This window comes from Lagopus muta, chromosome 5 (genome assembly GCF_023343835.1).
Source record: "Lagopus muta isolate bLagMut1 chromosome 5, bLagMut1 primary, whole genome shotgun sequence".
In the NCBI taxonomy this organism is placed as follows: domain Eukaryota; kingdom Metazoa; phylum Chordata; class Aves; order Galliformes; family Phasianidae; genus Lagopus; species Lagopus muta.
The window spans coordinates 26,502,179-26,522,540 of record NC_064437.1 but is presented as its reverse complement, the minus strand read 5'-3'; the positions used below and the strand labels follow the sequence as shown (position 1 = coordinate 26,522,540).

Genomic DNA, 20,362 nt, shown 5'->3' with positions numbered 1-20,362 from the left:
AAAAATTAAAAATAATAAAATTAAAAAAAAAAAAAAAGGAGAAAGCAGGAAACCTTAGGCCTGAGGTCAGCCAGGGCATGCGCGCATCTTCGCATCTGCTCTTCTCACAGCCTTGGCAGAGAGGTGACGTGGTTAGAAACAGCCATCTGACCAGAGCAGCCAGCCGGGAACACGGAGGGAAGGTGAGCACTAGGGAGCCCTCCTCCGGGGTCCAGCTATGTTCACAGGTGGGGAAACCCCAAGGCAGTATTTGGTAAATGGCACGAAACCCTAAGAAGATGGGTATGGAGATGCGGGGCTTGCTGGCATCATCCTGCCCAGCAGCACCGGGCAAGGTGTGCTCCCTGCACAGTGGTTATTGCCAATATCACACAATGCAGATGCTGAGAACACATGGGGGACAAATGGGAAGCCGGGCAGAGGAAGAACCGGGCGCTGCAGGGGCAATGGGGCAGGAGCAGTGCAGTGCACGTGCTGCGGTGGTTATGGGGGAAAGCATGGAGAAGAGGCCAGGCTGTACCACTCTGGAAATATGGCTGAGGATATTTACACATGCACACGCACACACGCACGAGAGACTTCCTCACACTGTAATCATGATTTAAAAAAAAAAAAAAAAAAAAAAAAAAGGAAAAATATATATATCACATTCACACAAAAAATATAAATTTGAAATAATTAATAGCACCAGTGTGTGTCAGATAATAATTTCTTCCCCGCTACGCAAACGTACAAAGTTGCATAGTGTTTAAGGATAGATATATGCTTGATCTGAAGGAAGAGAGAGGGGATGCTGGGCTAGAGCCCAAGGGAGAGCTGCAGAGGGTGCTCCGGGCTGGGAGCAGACCTGGGGAACACCGCAAGGAACCTGAACACTGCTCTTTCAGCTGGCTTAAAAAACAAAAGACAAAAGGCAAGAGCAACACCAGGAAGTGTAAAAATGCCACCTGCCTCCTCCAGGAAGAAAATGGGGAGAAAGATCCTCTTATTGACATCTTCAAGGTCTCTCTGTTCCCCACCTGAAGTCATTCAGGTTGAGGTCAGCCCAGCTGTCAGAGCCCTCTGGATGGCAGCTCTCCTCTTCAGCAAGATTTCTGTTGCATGATCAGGTCAACGTGCCACCCAGACATCTGTAGCCTCAAACAAAGATCCTCTGACACTGACAGCAACACCTCCAGATGGGAACTCAGCTCGTCACTTCCAGACTCCCCAGCCTGGGCCACCCAACAGGCAGCTGCCTGCAGACTGCACGCACAACTTCTGCTCCACCAGCCAGCGGTGCTGGCGAGACCTATTGCTCCCCTGGCATCTCATCTTCCCAAAAAGCTCCTCTCGGAGGCTGCGTTTTTCTCAGAGCGATGCATCATCACAGAAAGCATTTCAGAAAGAGGCTTAGGATAGTTTGTAAAAGGCTACCAACATTTCCGACTGGCCACTAGTTCACGTCACAAAACAAGACCAAAAAATTCACAGGGTTAGAAGTTGGGAACAGGGATCTGAATGAGTGCAGCTATACTGGCCATTACAGTAATGATTTGGTAGCCAACCCCCTTCCTTCATGGAGACAGAGTTCCAGATCAAGGATTTTACAGTCAAGGGGAGAAGTGAGGAGAAAAAGCAGAGTTAGTTTTGCATTGCTGTACACAGCTCACATGGTTATTGCTGAACAGTATAAAGAGTCCAGAGCATCTCTCATCCTTGCGCTAATCAAAGGGAAACTGTGTCTCAGAAAGGGGCAAAGGCAGAGTGCTCAGGAAGACAATTTATATTAAAAAAACCCTTTGATGCCCAAAGACGGATATTTAATTTGCTTCTCTTAAAAAAAAAAAAAAAGAAAAGAAAAAAAGAAAAAAGTCCTTTTCAACTTATCCTGATTTGAAAAGAGAACAGCGGCTGCAAGCAGCAAAGAGATGGGGATTGGAAGAAGGTAACGTGTGTTAAGGCACTCCATAGCCAAACAATTGCTCCACCGATCAGAGGGGGAATACCCTCCACCCCCAGCACACCCTTAGGGTTTCTCAATGGACGGGGTGTTAAAACAGCCAGATGGCAAGGTCTTCCTGATGTCCTCCAGGTTGCTAATGTCTTTCAGGATTTCCTCAATGTCCCTATTGTAGGACTGTATCGCATCATCTTGCTTCCTGGCTTCTCTCTCAAGGAAAGCCACCTTCTGGTCCAGGTCGCTATCTTTCATCTGGTCTTTGGCACTGTTCAGGGTACCCTCAATCTCATTCAGTTTGTTCAAGTCCACAGTCTCCAGTTGCCCTGAAAAGCCAAAAGGGAACACTGAGAACCATTAAAAAGCCTCTGAAGCCTCCAGGTGGTTACAGAGCAGATCCCATGTTCTGGATGAGCAAAGCAAGATCTGCATCAGGCCATCTTTGTGTAAGAAACAAGAACAACTGAAGGGGCTCCACCTCACCAGCAGTCCTTAGCTTGCAGGGAATTGTACACAACACTGCACAATGAGCCTCTGAGCTACTCCATTAACAAAAAGAACAATTGCCAAAACCACGTTAATTTAATTTCTAAGAAAACAAAATGGACCTGTTTGATTCCCAGCACAGCACCACATCATGCTGGCTGCCAGCACTTCCCTGTTTGGAGACAAGAAAAAAGGACAGCCTTACCTAGTTGGTCTAAAAGGTCATTAATGACAGCAAGCAAGCTGTTCACAGAGTTTTTCGCTTTTCTTGCGTTGTCTTCTGCCTCCTGGGCTGCCTGTGAGGCCTGTGGGATAAAAGCCACAAGAACACTGTAAGCTATGTAGGGTTCAGTGAAACCACTCTGACTCCTTTCATGTATCTGCCTAAGCAGCTACATGCACCCCTGCCTTCTCTCTCCATAACGATCTCTGAGCAGAGATACCTGTCACAGCACTGGAAAAGATGGCCTGCAAACATTCCATTTCCTGCAGGAGATGGTGCTGATCCCCAAAAACTGTTTCACAGGAAAAGTCACCCCAGAGTCAGGTTTGTTAAAAGGACTGCGTTAAGAAAACCAGCTCTCCAAGTCCAGCAGGGAACCTACATAAACTGTGTGTTAACCTATGTTCACTTTTGCAATTAAAACTTGGAAGATGGAGAACACTAAGCGGACCCAGCGTGGTCACTACAGCAGAGCAGAGGGAAGAAGGTTTCCAGAGGCAGGGAGAAGTCACCTCTTTGCCACCAGTGTCAGCATTACTCACCATGCCTGCCATCATCATATCCTGATCAGCATCATCTTGTTTACGTTTCAGCTCTTTTTCTGCCTCCTGGAGTTGCTTCATCATGTCATCCACCTCCTTGGCCAGCCCCGTCACGTCAGAGAAGGTCTTGTCCGCTTCTGCTCTGGTGGCAGCAGCACTCTACAGCCAGCATGGGGAGAAGGATAAGAACAGCTGGAGAAGGTGCAGAACTTAGCAGAACAGAGCTTACGTGCTGCTGAGGTGGGACATGTGGCTCTGGAGGGCTGGCTCCAGAACTGCAGGGCACTCACCTTCTGAACAGTGCTGGCAATTTTCTCAGCATCATCTGCTCTAGTTTTGGCTTCACGGGCATCAGCAGCAGCATTGCCGAGAGCCAGCTCTGCCTGGCGGGTCTTGTTGTTGGCTTCAGCAATGGTCTGGGTAATGGCAGGAATCTTCTTCAGAGCCTCCTCAGCTGCTGTCTTGTTGTCGTTCACCCGCTTATCGAAATCTGAGACAGGGCAAAAGAGGTTCTCACCACCTGCTCTGGAAGAGCCTTGCGGCACTTCTCTGACTGGACTGCCCTGCCTCTGCCTCCTTGAAATTTGGGGGAAGAACAGCCCAGCTAGACCCCAAGCAGCAGAAGAGAGAGAGAAGAGAGCCCTCCCAACCCCTTCAAAACTCCATCCACATGATGTTATATGGCATGGAATATCCCTTTGGTCAGCATAAGTCAGCTGTCCTCGCTCTGCTCCCTACCAGCTCCATGGGCCCTTTGCTGCAAATGGCCTTGGCTCTGTACAGCACTGCTTAATAGCAACTATAATCATCAGCGTGTAATCAGCTTTGTTTTTCTCCTAAAACCGAAACAGAGCATCGTATCAGAAGCTGAAGAAAAGAATTCCATCCTAGCTGAAACTGAAACACAGTTCTTCCTTCAAAAAAGCCAAAAGAATCCTCCAACACAAGTACTGGCAGCAGCACGAGCCATTTAACCAAGATGCCCTCCTGCAGAGTGAGCTGATGGGAGCTGCAGGATTCCCCACACGAGTTCTCTTTACCTTTCAGGTTGCTGAGAATGGTGTTGGCCTCCTGCAATGTGCCATTGCCCTTCCGAGCAGCTTCCTCAGCCAGGGCTTTTGCTGCATCTGCTCGAGCCAGGAGCTGGTCTGCAGTCTACAGAGACATGACACCTATCAGCATACTCTTATTCTTTGATGGATGACCGTGCTGGCCTATCAAAAAGCATCACCCCACAAGAAATACCAATGCAAATACAGGGCAGCATTTGTCCCCATGTGAGTGGCAATACATGCTATGAAACCACGTAAATTCAGGTATTTTGGAACACTGTCTTGAATACAAACAAGACAGCATGCCCAGCAAAGATACCAACTCCCCAGTATAGCCTCAATGCCATTGCTTTTAGCAGCTTTTTGGTTTTCCTTTCCAGGATCATTCCTCATGATATCAGTGATCCTCATTCCAGGATCTGCATAAGTAACAAACACCACTAGGATATGACTCAGGCTAAATCTCTTGCATCTTACCAGTTACTTGTTTCCCTTTGGGTTGTTTTGCCTGCACCAAACAGAACTGACCTGCTGCTCCGTCTTCCCTTTCTCCAAGAGGTTCTTGACTTCCAGCTCCTTTCCTTTCATATCTTCCCTCAGATCTTCATAGTCCTTCAACTTCCTTGCTATTAACTGATCTAACTCCTCCGCTTCCTTCTTGATCTTATTTGCTTCACTCTGCATGCAGACATCAGAAACACATGCAGGTTCTCTGAACATTAAAGAATTTCTGAACAGGTGACAAAACACAGCATGGTTTTTAATGATAAAACAGGCAGAAGCCATGACAAGCTCCCATCTTTCACAATTAGAGCTGCAACTTTTTCAAAGCTCTATATACTCCAAAGGTCTGTGCAAGGAAGGATGGGCTGCAAACAGTTTTGTGCTAAGAGAAACTACATTTCCATGGCGAGTGGAAAGGGAACAGCTCTGCAAACTTGAAAGGAGTCAGTTTTTTTCCCACTTTTCAATTCAAGACACAATGTATGACAAGCAAGATTTCCCTGTTTTTTGGTCCTTCAGAACCTGGCAGAAATAGGGGATCTATTTGTAGTTTCCCGCTTGCAAGTCTCCTTCATAAAAACTAAAACACAGACATCTGGATGATGTCTAGATGGATCTGAGGCAGAGTACCATTAGAAAAGAGCACACAGTGTTTGTCAGCCACCTAGCACGCTGCTTTAATGTCTGTCCTCTTTACAAAGCCATGCACATCACATACCTCCAGCCCTGTGGTGTCCACAGTGGGCAGATTAGTGAGATTAGCATAGATCTGGAGGGCCTTATTTCCAGCTTCCTCTGCCTCCTCAAGCACACTGCTGGCCTGTCTCTCTAGATCTCGAGAAATGTTTCTTGCTTGGTTATACCTAACAAAAAATAAATAAAACCAAGGATCCCGTTACTCTATCATTTCTTTTTGTTGAATTGAACTTACTGAGAGCAGAGAGGCTACAACACAGAGAGACCCAAAAGCACAAAATGCTAAAAAGCCATCTAATTTTAAGTACTGCCAGGAAATGAACTCAGTTTTCTGTTCCTGACTCACTTCTGGTTGAGCTCATCAATATCACGTGCTGTTTGGTTTTCCCCAGCCAGGGTCTTCAGCAGCAGCTGATACGCTTCTGTGGAAGTATCGTTGGCTGCCTTGGCAATGCGAACAATCTCATCAGCTTCTTGTTTGTGCCTGGACAAGATCACAGAAGGAAAATGACACCGTTAGAACTGCCAAGCAGCCCTTTCTGTCCTCAGCTCCAAGATCTTCCTCCTTCACCCAGTGAAGTGGTGCAGTGGAAGATGCTGCTGGAGCATACAGCATGTATCCAGGATTTGCCCTGACACACAGGCGTGCAAAAAGGGTACCAAGCAATCTCTTAAGCAGCCCAAGAATGCATGTTTCACATCAAGCAAACCAGCTCTGTTTTGCTCCTTCTGCAGGGCCCAGATGTGGGCTGGTAGGAGCTGCAGCACAGCCTACCTCTCAGCCAGCCGGCGAGCCTCTTCTGCCAATAGAGTCATGTTGTTGGGGTCACCACTCGACTCCGGGGCTGTAATGGACTGCAAAAAGAAAAAAAAAAAGAGGGGAAAAAATACCTTGAAGCTCTATTTTCATCTTTTATTCATCAATGCTTTAAATATTTATTGTCATGATCTAAATGCTTTGAGATGGGTCTAACCTACTTCTGACCTCTCTCTATTTTTTCTTAAGCCACTGCTGTTTCCACCAGCAGTTTTCCTTTAAAAGCAAACATTTTGGTGTATGTTCAGGGTTTTTCCTTCAACAGGGGCAAGGATGCCATTTGTGAAAGAGAATTTGCAAATTCCTTAATTTATTTTCTAGCATTATTCAGTAACGAGAAGACATTTCCACAGCAAATCTGCTATGGCAGTGACAAAAAGCAGAGAAACACAGCCAGACAGTACAGCAAGGAATGGCCCTGCCCTCCCCCTGCCCCATAGATCTGCACAGCACACTCACCACGTTGCCAGCTGCCATCTTTGCCTTCTCCAACATATCAGAAGCCATTGCAATCAGGTCCTCTGTGTCCTCCACCCGGCCCCGGGCTTGCTCTGCCAGGTTCTCTGTCTCCTGCACCGTGTTCTGGATGTTCCTCAGCCTGCTGAGCTGACTTGTCAGTGTGCTGTTGATGTCTCTGAGACGATCCATGAGACCCTGATCTACGTCTGAAAGACACCATGCAAAAGAAGGGAAGCAAAATTAATTAAAGCAGGAAAAAAAGTTGGAGCAGCAGCTTAGCATCGCAGTCAATACATTGGCAGGTTAATCCTCCGCTGAAAGGGGACTTAGCAAAGGTGTTTCATAATTCAGCTGGCTTGAGATCAAAGTCATCATCATTAACTACTAATCAGACAGACCTGCTGGGTGCTTGAACTGGCTCTAATGGGAGATCTTGTGTTCAGGATCTTGTTTCACCTCTATCATTGATTAAAGAAAGGCAACTGAGCTGCTCTTCTAAAGGTATGTAACATCTGCTTTCCTGATTCTATTTATCTTCATTACTACAATATGAGCAGTGCTGGAGGAATGGCAGGGCTGTATGTTATCCTCTTTGGGCAATGGTGGCTTTCCCTTGCCAGACTCTGTCCCAAACAGAGCAGCTGAAGATGTGCAGAGCAGCAAACCCACCCTGACTGCTGCCCACCCCAGAGGGATGATGAAAGCTAGCAGAACAGATGATCCAGCCTTGGTTCTTCAACACACAAACTATGAGCTCCCTAAAATCTTGTCTGCCAGGTAATGCCCCATAGCAATTTCTCAATAATGGAGCTGTAGAACAGGCACGTGCCTCGTGAACTATTTTGATAGGCAAGAGCACTATTTGGGGACAAAGTCCAAGCAGAACTTCACATGCCTTCAAAACTAAGGTTTTCCACAAATACACATCTTTGTCTTGCAGCACATCCTATGTATTAAATGTGAGCATTTAAGCATTAAAAAAAAGTCACATATCAAGTAGAAGAGCACAAAGAAATGCCACATGTGCTTTTTGCAAGTGTCATTTTTGCTTGCCTTCAGCTTGCCTTTTCCAGAGGAAAGATGTGGAGAGATGGAGAAGTAACACCCCAAAGCCAATCTATGCCCTAACCTTAATGTAATACCCACACTCACACCTTGCACACAGGACTACTGTCATCTAGGCACGGATGCTAAGAAGGAAACAACGCTATGTAGAGATGCAGAGTTTCAGAAGTCATTCCCATCAGCAGGAATCCCTCCAAACACATGCAGTGTCAGATTGGTACCAGCTTTTCCAAGCTTTGCCAAAAGATTTTTCCCAAGCGGTCTCAAATCAGCGAGCAAACTCCTGGGGGAAACACTGCTAGTGCAAAGTTGAGTCTCCTTCAAGTTGCTCTTTTCTAGAGCATGCATTAACTCAATGTGTTAAAAAAAACCCTAAGCAAAATCCACTGTCACACTTCTTAATGCCCTCCTCGTAGACATCATATAGTAGAGGTGGCAGAACAAGAACTCTTAGGAAGCAGAGTTTAACAGGAAAAACAGCTACAGGCCACCACAACAGCACTTTTTAGGACATTATGCACTTCATGGTGAGCTAATAAAGTTTGCCAGCAGGATTTTGAGGCATTTATTCTTATCACTGATGATATCCCAACAAGAGACGCTTTGGCCCAAGGCATCCAACAAACAAATCTGTGAGCAACTCAGGCTGCATTTGCTAATGGTGAAAACTGCAGAAATACAAACCTATTGAGCACCCTTTTGCTTTTAAAAAAAAAGAACATCAGAGGCAAAAATCAGCCTTTGCTGTTCCTATAATAATGCATAGTAGTTTCAACACCATCCAAAATAGCTCTTCATCCTGGTGCACATTGAAGTCTTGAAATAAAAAGCTCTACATCCTAAGAGAACACAAACACCAAGCTCATTTCATGCTAGCCCACATCTGATCTGCTCAGCTCACCTTTGCTGTTCTGTGCTTCTCGGAGCAGCTCCATAACATCTCTTTCTGCCTGCTTCAACCTCTCCTCGAAGGCTTGATCAGTGACAGTTTCTTCTCCCGTGCCCAGGTTTGCTATAAGGTTTTCCAGCTCCCGTAACCTCTCTCGTTGCTCTGCTACCTGTGTGAAAAGGGCAGAGCACAGTTACATCACGGGGAGAGCAACAGCACACCTTTCTGCTTCCCGTCACTCTGACACTGCACCAGAGCCACTGGGCAAGCAGGTATGGCACAAAGCACCAACCTCAGAAACCACACAGTCAGTCACATTGGTGGCCTTACCTTATCTTTCACTAATCTGTAACACGCAGGGCACTCCTGGCAGCCCGGCCATGACCTGTTGTAGAAGTAGTTCTCCTCGCACTGGTCGCAGCGGTTCCCCACAAAGCCCTCCTTGCACTCACAGCGACCATCCTCACGGCACTGCAGGGCACGTGAGCCCTCCGGGTCACAGTCACATGCTGCGGGGAAGTTAAGCCTTGGTCAGAGCAAAGGAGACACACAAACACTAAAAAACTGCAGCCCGTTCTCTGCCAAAGAAGCAGAGCACCTACCGACCCATGGCAGAGCCCTGTTCTCATCAGAGTGCTGCTCTGCAGGGCAAAGCCTTAAGCTGTGCCAGGGTGAGGTTCAGGTTGGATATTAGGAAAAACTCACTCTCACAGGGAGTGGTGAGGCATTGGCACAGGCTGCCCAGGGAGGCAGTAGGGTCACCATCCCTGGAAGCAATCAAGAACCATGCAGATGTGGCACTGAGGGATGTGGTCAGTGGTGGGGATGGGCTAGAGCTGGATTTAGGGGTCTGAGAGGTCTTTTCCAACCTTAGTGATTCTAAGAATATCAGGAGGAAAGTCTGGATCACCCTCTTTTTCAATCACGCTGCTCCTTAAGTCTGGATCTGTACACTGAGGCCATAGAACACCCACACTCACGTTTGCAGCCCTCAGGGCCGAACCCAAAGTGGTTGGCCTCGCAGCGGTCGCAGTGCTGGCCGGTGACGCCGGGCTGGCACTCACACTGCCCCGTCCATATGTCACACTGGCCGTTGGTGGAGCCCAGAGCATGGCAGTCACACCTGGGGGAGAGAGCCATACATCAACAAGGGGCAGGAGGCATGGCTGATGTGCCTCTGAAGGAGCCCTCTGAGCACTGCTGGAAGCCTCCACAGCAAGGCAGTGAACTTTTCTTGCTGGGACAAGGCACCCAGCCCCTGAACCACGCAAGGTCACTTGGTGGCTGCACTAAAAAAGGAACCCACGAGCCCCTGCTACCAACAGTCACACAGCCATGTGACACTTTTCTATTTAAAACTCTGATTTAGGGCTATGTATAAAGCTATTTATAAATCAAGATTTTTGTACAGCTCTTGGAGCTACTCCTTAACTCCTGCTCCTCCCCATCCTCAGCAGTGTTAACAAGGAACAAGAGGCACTGGTGACAAGCACCACATTCCCACCATTGCTGGTGGCAGACCCAATAGAGGGCCCGCTGCCCCAGCATGGGCTGAAGATTACCTCTCACAGCCTCGGCCGCTCTGCAGGTTGAAGAAGCCAGGCTCGCAGGCACTGCAGTCCCTCTCGGTGACATGGGAAAGGCACTCACACTGCCCTGTCACTTGATTGCAGCTCGTCTGCTGATTCACGGTGCCATAGGGATTACAGTGACAAGCTGCAAAAAGGTCAGGAATGGGAAACATCACCCCAAGGCAGTTCTCAGGGACCAAACCAGCTTAGAACATGAGAGGAAATGCTCGTACCCCGGCATTTGTCAGCAGGGTTGGAGGCCAGAGGGTTCCCAAAGAAGCCATCCTTGCAGCGGTCGCAATAGAAGCCGGCCGTGTTGTAGATGCACTTGAGGCACTCTCCTGTCTGTCGGTTGCAGTTGCCCACAGCGTTGGGATCGATGTTGTCATTGCACTGGCACAGGCGGCACGGCCTCACAGCCCCATTTTCACCCAGCGGGTCTCCAAAGTAGGCATCATCACACAGCTCACACCTCTTGCCTGTGGCGGGACAGAAGCACATGCTACCCCTAAAGCCATCCGTATTTGCTGTAATTTGTTGTCAATTTAAGAGTCCGAGTGGGAGGAGCTCAATGGGGGCAACCGTGCTCCAGGAAGCCACACAACAGTGAGATTTGTTGAACCTCAGCAGGCAGCCCCCAAAGCAAGCAGCCTAGCAGCTTCCCAAACTAGCTGCCAGCTCAGCCTTCCCTGCCAGTCCCAAGCTCTTTCTCAGGCAGTTCTACACACACAAACCATCTTTTCCCTCACCTTTCCCTCATTACGAGCACATTCAGAAGCACGAGAAGCAGGAGCAACTCTTGGGTGGTCATGTTAGCTACAATAAATGATAAGCTTGCATGGAAACCTGAGCTGCATGGAACTCTGACCTCAGCACTCTGAATTGGTTCACAAAGCGATAGCATCCATGGGAACCCCCAGGAGCTGCTCCAGATGGCGTGCCTCTGGGCCTGAGCAGGGGCTTTCCCAAGCATTTAAAGCATTTACAGGTACTCTGGACTTTGGAGTCTTTCATGCCAAGCAAAAAACCAACAGAGAAGAGTGGAAGCTGCCAACCATCTTAAATCTTATTTGCTGTTGGCAGACAGAACAAAAGGCTCCACTTCACAACTCAAGTACGCACTCAGGCTTTCCGGTTTGTCATTAAGGAAAAAGCTCAGCACCTGTTCACACATTTCTTTTCAAAACTGTTGAGTATAAGTCTGGTCTTGCATGTTTTGATAGGTGTTCACATGTCATTGCAAACTTCCAGCTCTTTCTAGGGAGGACACTGGCCTCTGTGAGCATCCCACACTGCCTCTGGCTGGCAAACAGGAGGCACACCTTCTAATTTTGTTTCAGCCTAACCCATCTTCCTGACTCTTTTAGATCTATCAAAGTTTCAGCCCAATGCTATGCAGTTATCAGAGGACAGAATGGCTTAGATTGGAAGGGAACCCAAAGACTCAGCAACGTTCCCTGCCATGGGCTGGCTGCCCCCCAGTCAGCTCAGGGATGGGGATCCATGGCCTTGGGCCCGTGTGCCAGATCTGTACTAGAAGCCAGCATGGCTCACATACATAGCACAGAAATGTTAAGATTTGCACAGATGAAAACATTCCTTTCCCTTCCATTCTTGAGAGAAGTGCACAAAGAACAAGTCCTTCAGCCCTGAGCCTCGCCTGGGGAAGCAGGGCTGGTGGAGGAAGGGAAAAACAGGTTGCATTTGAATGAAGAGACACAGCAGTTTGCTGTGGGTCAGAGCAGCAGAACTGCTAGGAGATCAGGAGCACAGGGTGGGAAAAGTGCCTTTCTGGCAGGGGCTCACCTGTGGTGCCTGTCTGGCAGCTGGTGCACACAACCTCCTTTGTGCGGGGCACGATAGCGCAGCTGGAGCCAGCAGGGCACGGGCAGGGCTGGCAGTCCAGGGCTGTGCCTGCTGTCGCATCTCCGTAGTACCCATCACTGCACTTCTCACAGTGAGAGCCTGCAGTGTTATCCCTGCAGTCACAAACGCCTGAAACAAGGAGGCAAGTGGGTTTTTTTCCTTCTTCAGCCAACACAAAAAAAACAGCCCTTCACTCCCCCTCTTGCTGCTTACCCGTCTCAGGATCACAGGTCTCGCTGTGCCCATTGCAGCTGCAAGGCACGCAGGGGCTGTAGGGTCCCAGGCCAGGGGTCTCTCGGCGGTACCCGGGGGAGCAGCGCTCACAGAACTGCCCTTCATAGCCTGCAGGGCAGGAGCAGCTCTCCACCCATGCCGCGGGCACGCCGGCCCCTGGGACAGCGCTGGTGATGGTAACGTCATCCAGGTGACCGGCACCTCGGAGCAGGGAGAGGAAGACATGGTCACTGCTGCACTACGAGCAGCTGCCCAGGTGACAGCCCGCTCCCTGTCATGCATCACCCTGGGCTCCTCTTCATGAACAACCCCTACTCACATCTGGGGAAGCTGCAAATGTGCATTTTTGTCTGCTTGATTTTAACTCCGAAAATCCTTCTTCTCATGACAACATCCAAAGGTCCATAACTAGCACTTGATTTTTGTAAATCCTCACACCATGGGGGATTTTTCAACAGGATGAAGGTAACTGATCACAGAGAAACTGATTTTTGTCTCCCCACATCTACGCTATCGTATCTGTCAGGACTCTGCACTGCACGTTCCTATCAATTTGGAAAGCACTGGATGCACAACAGGAGTGAAGAACCAAATCTGCTCCACAGAGGGACATCAGCAGTGACAAGCACTCAACTCTGAGATTCTCAAAGGCAGCACATCATGTTTCTTCTCCATCTCCTCTCCAGGAGCCCCAGGAGAAGCTGCTACACAGGAAGGCCAGGCAGAAAGCAATGGCTCTGCCAAATAACCTGCCGCATTTATTCATGACCAATCCCTGCAAGTAAGCAATCACAGCACCAAACAAAGGGGTCTGTCCCTCTTTCTTATGTCACTCTGCTCAGCAACTTACTTCTCTCACTGTATGTTCCACGGATCTTGATGGCAGTCAAATTGTGAAGAAGCTTCTGGAAGTCGAATGCAGAGAGAGCAGGCCTCCACGGGTAATCGGCAGCCTCATGGAGCCTAGGGAGAAAAGCCATGCTCCATTTGCAAAGCTTTCAGATGCTAACAGCTGTGTCCTTTTAAAGCACTATTTCCAAGCAAGGCATGCAATTGCCACATACTCTTCATACACTTAAGCAACACCGCTGAACAGCCAGCTTCAAATTGACCTGATAAGACCGCTCTTGTGAGCTAAAATTACTGCTGTTTGTTTTCCCAGGAGCTCAGAGGGCAGGGTGTGTGGCAGACTGGGTCCCACCTGCTCTCTGGGCTCCCACTGGGCTGGGCTGGGCCCCCTCACCTGAAGGTGTAGGTCAGTGGGCTCTCACTGGGGTACGAGTTGCCCTGGGCAATGAGAGGCACCGACACACGCAGCCCGGCCCCTTCCAGCACCAGGTCCTCTGCAGAGAGACGTGTGTCCCGTCTGTCCACACGGAAGGAGAAGGTCAGATTCTGACCGTAGCTCCAAACTTGGTTGCCCAAAAACTTGCCTGGAATGGGAAGAAATCCTTACGGTCAGGAGACAGAGAACAGAGAGGCAAGGGAGTCAAGAAGCGAGCTTTTCTGCAGTGACATACGTGGTGCAACAAAATAGATGGGGAAGTAACTGTCTGAGATGACAGAGATGTCCTGGGTCTCTGAACTCCACTGCAGTGGGACTTGGGAGCCATCACGTTGCTCAGCATGCCACTCGTCCTCTCCTGAAAGCCAAACATGCAACAGTCAACATCATTCGAAGGAGTCATCCTGCAAACTGCTTATATGTAACCCATCTCTATTCTATATGCTGGTACTGTGCAGAACACACACAGCATATCCAGAGTGCTGATTTAAGCCCTCTGAACTTCAAACACTAGAAAAAACACAAACTTGCTTAACATTTTGATTTCTAGAGACCTCAGGAAAAGACTGGGAAACCAGCAGTCAGCAATGACTTTATGCAAGTTTCAGCCTTTGTAAGAACCATTCTCCATTGGAATTTTAATTATAAAGATGTTCTTTTTAGACTACGCAGAATGAAAACATTCATATGCACGAAACGGACTGTATGAGAAAAGATTTCTGCTCAGCTCACGGATCCATCAGAAACACAACCACGTTTCATTCAGAGCCAAGCAACCCAAAACCTGAAGCAATTATAATCCTCTCCCTCAAACTCTTGATTCAGTTCTAAAATGGAGAAAATGCCCCTCCTTCTTTAGCACCTCTTTTTTGAGGCATGAAGTTTTACATTATCAGTACCCACTTAAACTGCATGCACTGGGTGCCTGAGGGCAAAGCCATGAATTCTTTCCACCCCAACGAAACAAACAACCTGAAGATGGGGAAGTTCTCATTGACTTTGGAAGCTCCGTGCTTCCCAAAAAAGGGAATCTGGGATTGCACCCAAAGTTTGCAATCTCACACAGAGAGGAGGGCGCAGGACTTATCCCACTTTCATCAACCCGACCTGAGATACAAAGAAAGGCTCATTTTACCAAACTGAAAGCTGGAGGCGATGCTGTACACGCTGTAGCCAACAGCATTGGTGCAAACTGAGGAGTGTCCAAAACAGAAGCAGGGTGTACAGCCTCTTGGATTTGAGGGATCCAGATGGAAAAACCCAGGTTTGCATCTGAAGTTGCAAAGGAAAAAGAATTCATTTCCCTATTACTTACTCCAGGCCATTGCTCAAATATTTCTCATTCTTGAAACAAAGCCACAGGACGAAAACTCACCTCTCACAGTGGAAGCCCTCAACGTTGTCCTTGCAAGTACACCGTCCTGTTTCCATGTTGCATTCACCTGTGCTGCCAGCAGGATTGCAAGAACAGGGCCTGAGAGAGCCACGTGAGAGGATAATTAATTAAAATCACTCATACTTTAAAAAGGCGTCTTCTTTTCCCTTCAGAGAGCAACTCCCCTTACCTGCACCCAGCCTCAGAGAGGGAGTGGAAGCCCGGCTGGCAACGGTCACATTTCTCTCCCATGACACCAGGTTTGCAGCTGCACTGGCCATAGCTATCACACTGCGTGCTGAGGGAGCCTGGGGAAACAAGGACAGGGGCCTTACCACACCCATGTGAGATTCACCCAGCTGCGGGGAACGTGCAAGAAATACAAGGAAGTCTGAAGAACAGCTTCAAGCTGATGAGCAACAGCTCACAGTTTGGTGTTTCTCCATAGCAGGCCTGGAGACAGATTATCAAGTTTTGCAAAAAGAAAAACAAACCTGTATTCAGCTCGAAGTATTCTTTCCAAATGTTATTTTTATACAATTCTTCAAAACTTAATTGCATTCTCTTCCTTATTTCTTGCTCTCAATACTACCTTGATACATCTACGTCCATCCATGTTGCTTTGAGCAGCCTGGTCTGGTGGGAGGTGTCTCTGTCTATAGCAGAGGTTGGAACTAGATGACCTTCAAGGTCCCTTCCAACCCAAGCCATTCTATGAGTCTATGATCTAATGCCCCACCTTTTCTCCCCGCAGCACGCCCTAAGAAATTATTCCCCAAGCCCTGTGTCTCCCCAGTGACCACCTCCCCTTTGCCAGGAGCTATCCTGATCTCTTCTACCCTTCACACTCCAATTTCCCCCAGTGATTCCGAAGCTGGATTTAAAGACTGAACCATCTCCCAGAGAGAGGCTCCATGTGCTTACACTATTAGCCCTAATCAATTCTACAGAAAAACTTTCTTGTTTGACAGGATTCCTCCAAGGTACTACCCAAAAATCCCCAGAAGGGGACTTGCACAAACAGCAGCAAGGGTTTCTTTAATCCTCAATGCCTCTTCCTCAGGCACTGCTGCAGTCAGCAGGCCAAAAGCTGTCAGCACTACAAGAGTTAACAACTAGGACAAAAGCATACTAAAATAGATAAATACTTTTCTTTCCACTTCAGTCCTCGTTAGACGATTATAGCAAAGTGAAAAGTCATGAGACGATTAGGCTGGACAGGAGAGAAGAATGTACAAAACCTTCACCATATACCAAGTACAGCATACTTCTATTAGACTCCTTTGCAATCCCACAAATGACTACTAAGGTAAAAACAGCATTCAGGTAAAAAACAGCCATGTAAGGTAATCCAGATACACACTGGATGACACAAGCTGATGCCTAAGTTATAAGGGCCTCTGAAATTTGTCCTAAAATACCTGGGAAGTCACCTCACTGCCTCTTCCCTCCACTGACACCAACCCTCAGCACAGACATGTCTTAAAATAAGGTAGGGCATGAGAACCAGGGAGAGCAGAGGGAGGAAAAAAGAGGCCTTTCTTGGTCAAAGCTTCAGAACTGTATGACTCTGACCAAATTAGCTAGCAGACGTACCCTGCCAGCCCTCTCGCTGGCCGCTTTTAGGGCATGCCGCAAGCAATTACTTATTCCAGCTACTCTATTTTGGAACCTCACATCATATCTTACTATCTGTTACCCTTTTGTTTCCTTCGCCCCTATTTGTTGCGGGGCTGCTGGAGTTACAGGACCACGCCATACAGGTCAAGCGGTTCCCTTGACGACAAAAGATTTGTTCTCCTGCCAGGATTTTTTCCATTCTTTTTTTTTAAAAAGGAGTCTAACTGCATGTTTTGACTTGACTTTGTTTCTTCTCGTCCCCTTTTGTGTTTAAGGTTTCACTGGTTTGTATTTACAGTGCTTAGATACTCAGTAGGAGAAACTGATGCTGCTAATATTCACTACCATTCTTTGGTCCAAAGAACTTCCTGAAATATCCGCTCGCGTAATCTTGTTTATTAAGAATTTAAATGAGTGCTTTAGTGCTGGGTGTGCCCAAGGCAACACATACACAGTGCTGGAAAAAAAAAAAAAAAAAAGACAACTATTTTAGAGTACATTTGAAGGAGTAAATGCTGCAGTGGTGAACTATCTGCCCCTGCCACTCCAAGCCCAGTTAGATCCAAGGATAATTTTAACCATTACACAACCCAGTAAACATCTCCTGTGCAGGCTGAAATTAAAAATGACAAAAAAGCCTTTTCACTTCCAGGCTTGCCATCGTCTGCAGCACCCTTACACTTACCCACGGGGTTGCAGCTGCAGGGCAGGCAGCCCTCCTCGCTCCCGAGGCGGTAGAAGCTGTCTCTGCACCTCTCGCAGTGGGCGCCGTCAGTGTTGTCCCGGCAGCCCGAGCAGTGCCCGCCATGGCCGGTGGAGCGGTACAGCTCGGGGTCGAAGTAGCACTCCTGGGATCTCCCATTGCAGTCACAAGCTGCAGGAAAACACATGGGGATCAACTGTGTGGATATCCCAAAATCACAGAATCACCAAGGTTGGAAAAGACATTCAAGATCGTCCAGTCCAACCATCCACCCATCACCAATAGTTCTCACTAAACCACGTCCCTCCACACAACATCCAAACGTTCCTTGAACACCCCCAGGCTCGGTGACTCCACCACCTCCCCGGGCAGCCCATTCCACTGCATGACCACTCTTTCAGAAAAGCAGTATTTCCTAACATCCAACCTAAATCTTCCCTGGCGCAGCTTGAAGCCATTCCCTCTAGTTCTATCATTGTTACATGAGAGAAGAAGCTGACCCCCAGCTCACTACAACCTCCCTTCAGATAGTTGTAAAAAGCAGTGAGGTCTCCCCTGAGCCTCCTCCAGACTGAACATTCCCAGCTCCTTCAGCTGCTCCTCATCAGTCCTGTGCTCCAGACCCCTCACCAGCTTTGTCGCCTTTCTCTGAACCCGTTTCAGGGCCTCAATGTCTTTCTTGCAGCGAAGAGCCCAAAAAATCCCAACCCGGCCAGTCACAAAACCCAGCACACAAATATGAATACTTCAGCCATGCTGAGGAATCCTGGTGACACGGTGCACCCAGTGACCACCAGCAGGGCCCCTCTCGTCCCCGTGAGCCTTGTGGTGACTTCCAGCCCACACAGTGCCCTCCCAACCCACGCAGTACCACCAACTCCAGTCACGCAAACACACATGGCAAGATCAGAGCAAGGGCTGACATCCTGCTGTGAGAAGGGCTTCTTCCTGGGAGCAGGCAGAGCCCAAATTCCCTCTGCTTGGGGAGAGGGAGGGCCGGGCTTCAGCATCCTGTCAAGGGAAGCCACAGGTCTCCAACAGCCAGCTGGGAACCATCAGTGCACACCGAGGTCAGACAGGAAGAAAGCTTTTCTGTCTGAAAAAGCTTCCCCATAAAGTAAACTACCAGGAGCTGCAACACTAAACTAAGAAAAATAAATTGGCATTCAGTCCCAGACATTTCCATTTGCAGCCCAGAACTGTTGCAATAGTCTTGAAATTGGATGAAATAATCTAGAAGTAACTAAAGAAAGTAATCCAAATCCAAGAGGAAATCAGGGAACACTAAATGAACTTTTTAAAAGGCAATTAGACTCCAGAAACTAAATGCATTTGTTTTACTAGTACGAGCTGGTAGGTTTTGTGGTAAAGTTCTCTCCTAAAGATTGCTCCCATCTCTCTCCAGAAGGGACATGCTCCTTCCCAGGGACACAGCAGAAAGCTCCTGCAGAACAGGGATGACAAACCAAAGGCAACATTCCTCAAAAGATCTGGGTGTGCTCCGAGCAGCACAAGGAAATGGACTCTGCTCTACTTTCCCATCAGCATATACTCTGAGATAGGAATCTGAGCCTGTTTTGAGAGCACGTTATGCATGCAGATCCCCAAGGAGAATCTGAACGCCTCTGCTGACACAACAGCAGTAACAGTCCATCTACCACCCTATGCTTCATCAGAGAACTTGCAGGACATGTTGCTGAAATGCCAGATAAAACACAGCATTGGGTCATCCCAGTTTTAGGCCTGCCTCTAAGGAAGGCTTGGGTCTCCTTCCTTTGAAAATGTGGGCAGATGTGAGTTTGGATAACACCAGAATCTCCAACAAACATTTCATGCTCTCAGAAACCTGAGATACTTCTATAGGGGCACTAAGAGGGATCTGAAGCATCTCCAACTTGGGAGCACAAATCACACAGGCTTTGGATAGAGACAGAGACTTAAAACCAGGCCATTTCAACAGCCAGGGGAGCAAACCCTCAAGCACTCGCCCTGCCAGGTGTGTGGACACACATACGCAAGCACTCGTTGGCACTTTCTGCTGTTGCTCTTCTCCACGGCCGGTCATTGAAGAAGGGAAGGCACTTCTCACAGTCATCCCCAAAGGTGTTGTGCTTGCAGTTGCAGACCAGCTTCCCAAGCTCATTCCTTATGCACTCGCTCGCGTGGCCATTGCATTTGCATCTGGTTAACAAGACACAAAGAATGGGTGTTTAAAATCCAGAGATCCAGGTCTCCCATGGAGCAATCCAGAAAATGCCCAGATATAAAAACTTGAGACAAGGAGTATTTCAGAAGGTGTAAGATTACAACAAAACTGATAACACAAATCCTGTGGAACAAGCAGGTGTAGCATCCTCAAGGCAAGTGCATAGAAAAGCAAGAATGCCAACCCACCTCCCTCTGAAATCTGTCACTAAAGCAGGATAAACTAAGCAGAAGCAGCAAAAATAGTACTGGTGTTACATTAGTACACATCTCCTTAGTGTCTCTCTCATGGGAGTCCTGGAAAAGTTATACATGCTGCCCATATGCTACTGTTATCAGAGTAAGGAATTAAAGATCACAATGTGACTGGTATGGCAGCCCAGTCTCCAGCTTGCTCCTGCAAACAGCCTGAAACGCTCCACTGGGCTCAACTCTGTTTACGAAAACATTCTATTGCCAACAAATGAAGATTAAAGCATTCTGCAGTACGTTTTGGCAGAAGGAACAGAGAATCACAGCACTGTACAGTGCTTCAGATCTCCATGGGAGACGGCCCCCAACGTTTAGGTGAAGCAACAACCTTGAGACTTCCTACTTGCTGTTACTCCAGGCTACGGATTAACAACGTGTGTAACAAAGCACTCTTAAATACTTTTTTTTCCCCTTTGTTTTACTTTCTTGTCACTTTTTGTACCCCACTTCCCTAACTGCTGAACTAATTGAGCTAATCAGGAAATAAAACACTCAGTCCTTGTCTACCTCTGAGATTTACAGCCTCAAGAAGACACGTATAGTATTTGTGAGCTCTATAAAGACTCACTCTGCGGCATT

The 20,362-nt window shown here is 48.0% G+C and overlaps 1 protein-coding gene across 1 annotated transcript in view; it reads right to left on the bottom strand.

The window, feature by feature from the left end:
* The window catches only part of LAMC1 (laminin subunit gamma 1), a 50,031-nt gene continuing 29,669 nt past the window's right edge, over positions 1-20,362 (bottom strand). Inside the window, exons 4-28 of the mRNA XM_048944885.1 lie at positions 19,341-19,507; positions 17,309-17,497; positions 15,194-15,311; positions 15,004-15,102; positions 14,764-14,900; positions 13,864-13,986; positions 13,587-13,776; positions 13,194-13,306; positions 12,323-12,544; positions 12,050-12,238; positions 10,477-10,722; positions 10,235-10,388; positions 9,653-9,795; positions 9,003-9,181; positions 8,685-8,841; positions 6,719-6,924; positions 6,218-6,297; positions 5,789-5,926; positions 5,465-5,609; positions 4,771-4,920; positions 4,231-4,345; positions 3,481-3,680; positions 3,191-3,349; positions 2,631-2,730; positions 1-2,265 (exon numbers count right to left, since the gene is read on the bottom strand). Coding sequence (XP_048800842.1) covers positions 2,009-2,265; positions 2,631-2,730; positions 3,191-3,349; positions 3,481-3,680; positions 4,231-4,345; positions 4,771-4,920; positions 5,465-5,609; positions 5,789-5,926; positions 6,218-6,297; positions 6,719-6,924; positions 8,685-8,841; positions 9,003-9,181; positions 9,653-9,795; positions 10,235-10,388; positions 10,477-10,722; positions 12,050-12,238; positions 12,323-12,544; positions 13,194-13,306; positions 13,587-13,776; positions 13,864-13,986; positions 14,764-14,900; positions 15,004-15,102; positions 15,194-15,311; positions 17,309-17,497; positions 19,341-19,507 — 3,976 coding nt within the window. The 3' untranslated portion in view covers positions 1-2,008. The remainder of the gene's footprint in view (positions 2,266-2,630; positions 2,731-3,190; positions 3,350-3,480; positions 3,681-4,230; positions 4,346-4,770; positions 4,921-5,464; positions 5,610-5,788; positions 5,927-6,217; positions 6,298-6,718; positions 6,925-8,684; positions 8,842-9,002; positions 9,182-9,652; positions 9,796-10,234; positions 10,389-10,476; positions 10,723-12,049; positions 12,239-12,322; positions 12,545-13,193; positions 13,307-13,586; positions 13,777-13,863; positions 13,987-14,763; positions 14,901-15,003; positions 15,103-15,193; positions 15,312-17,308; positions 17,498-19,340; positions 19,508-20,362) is intronic.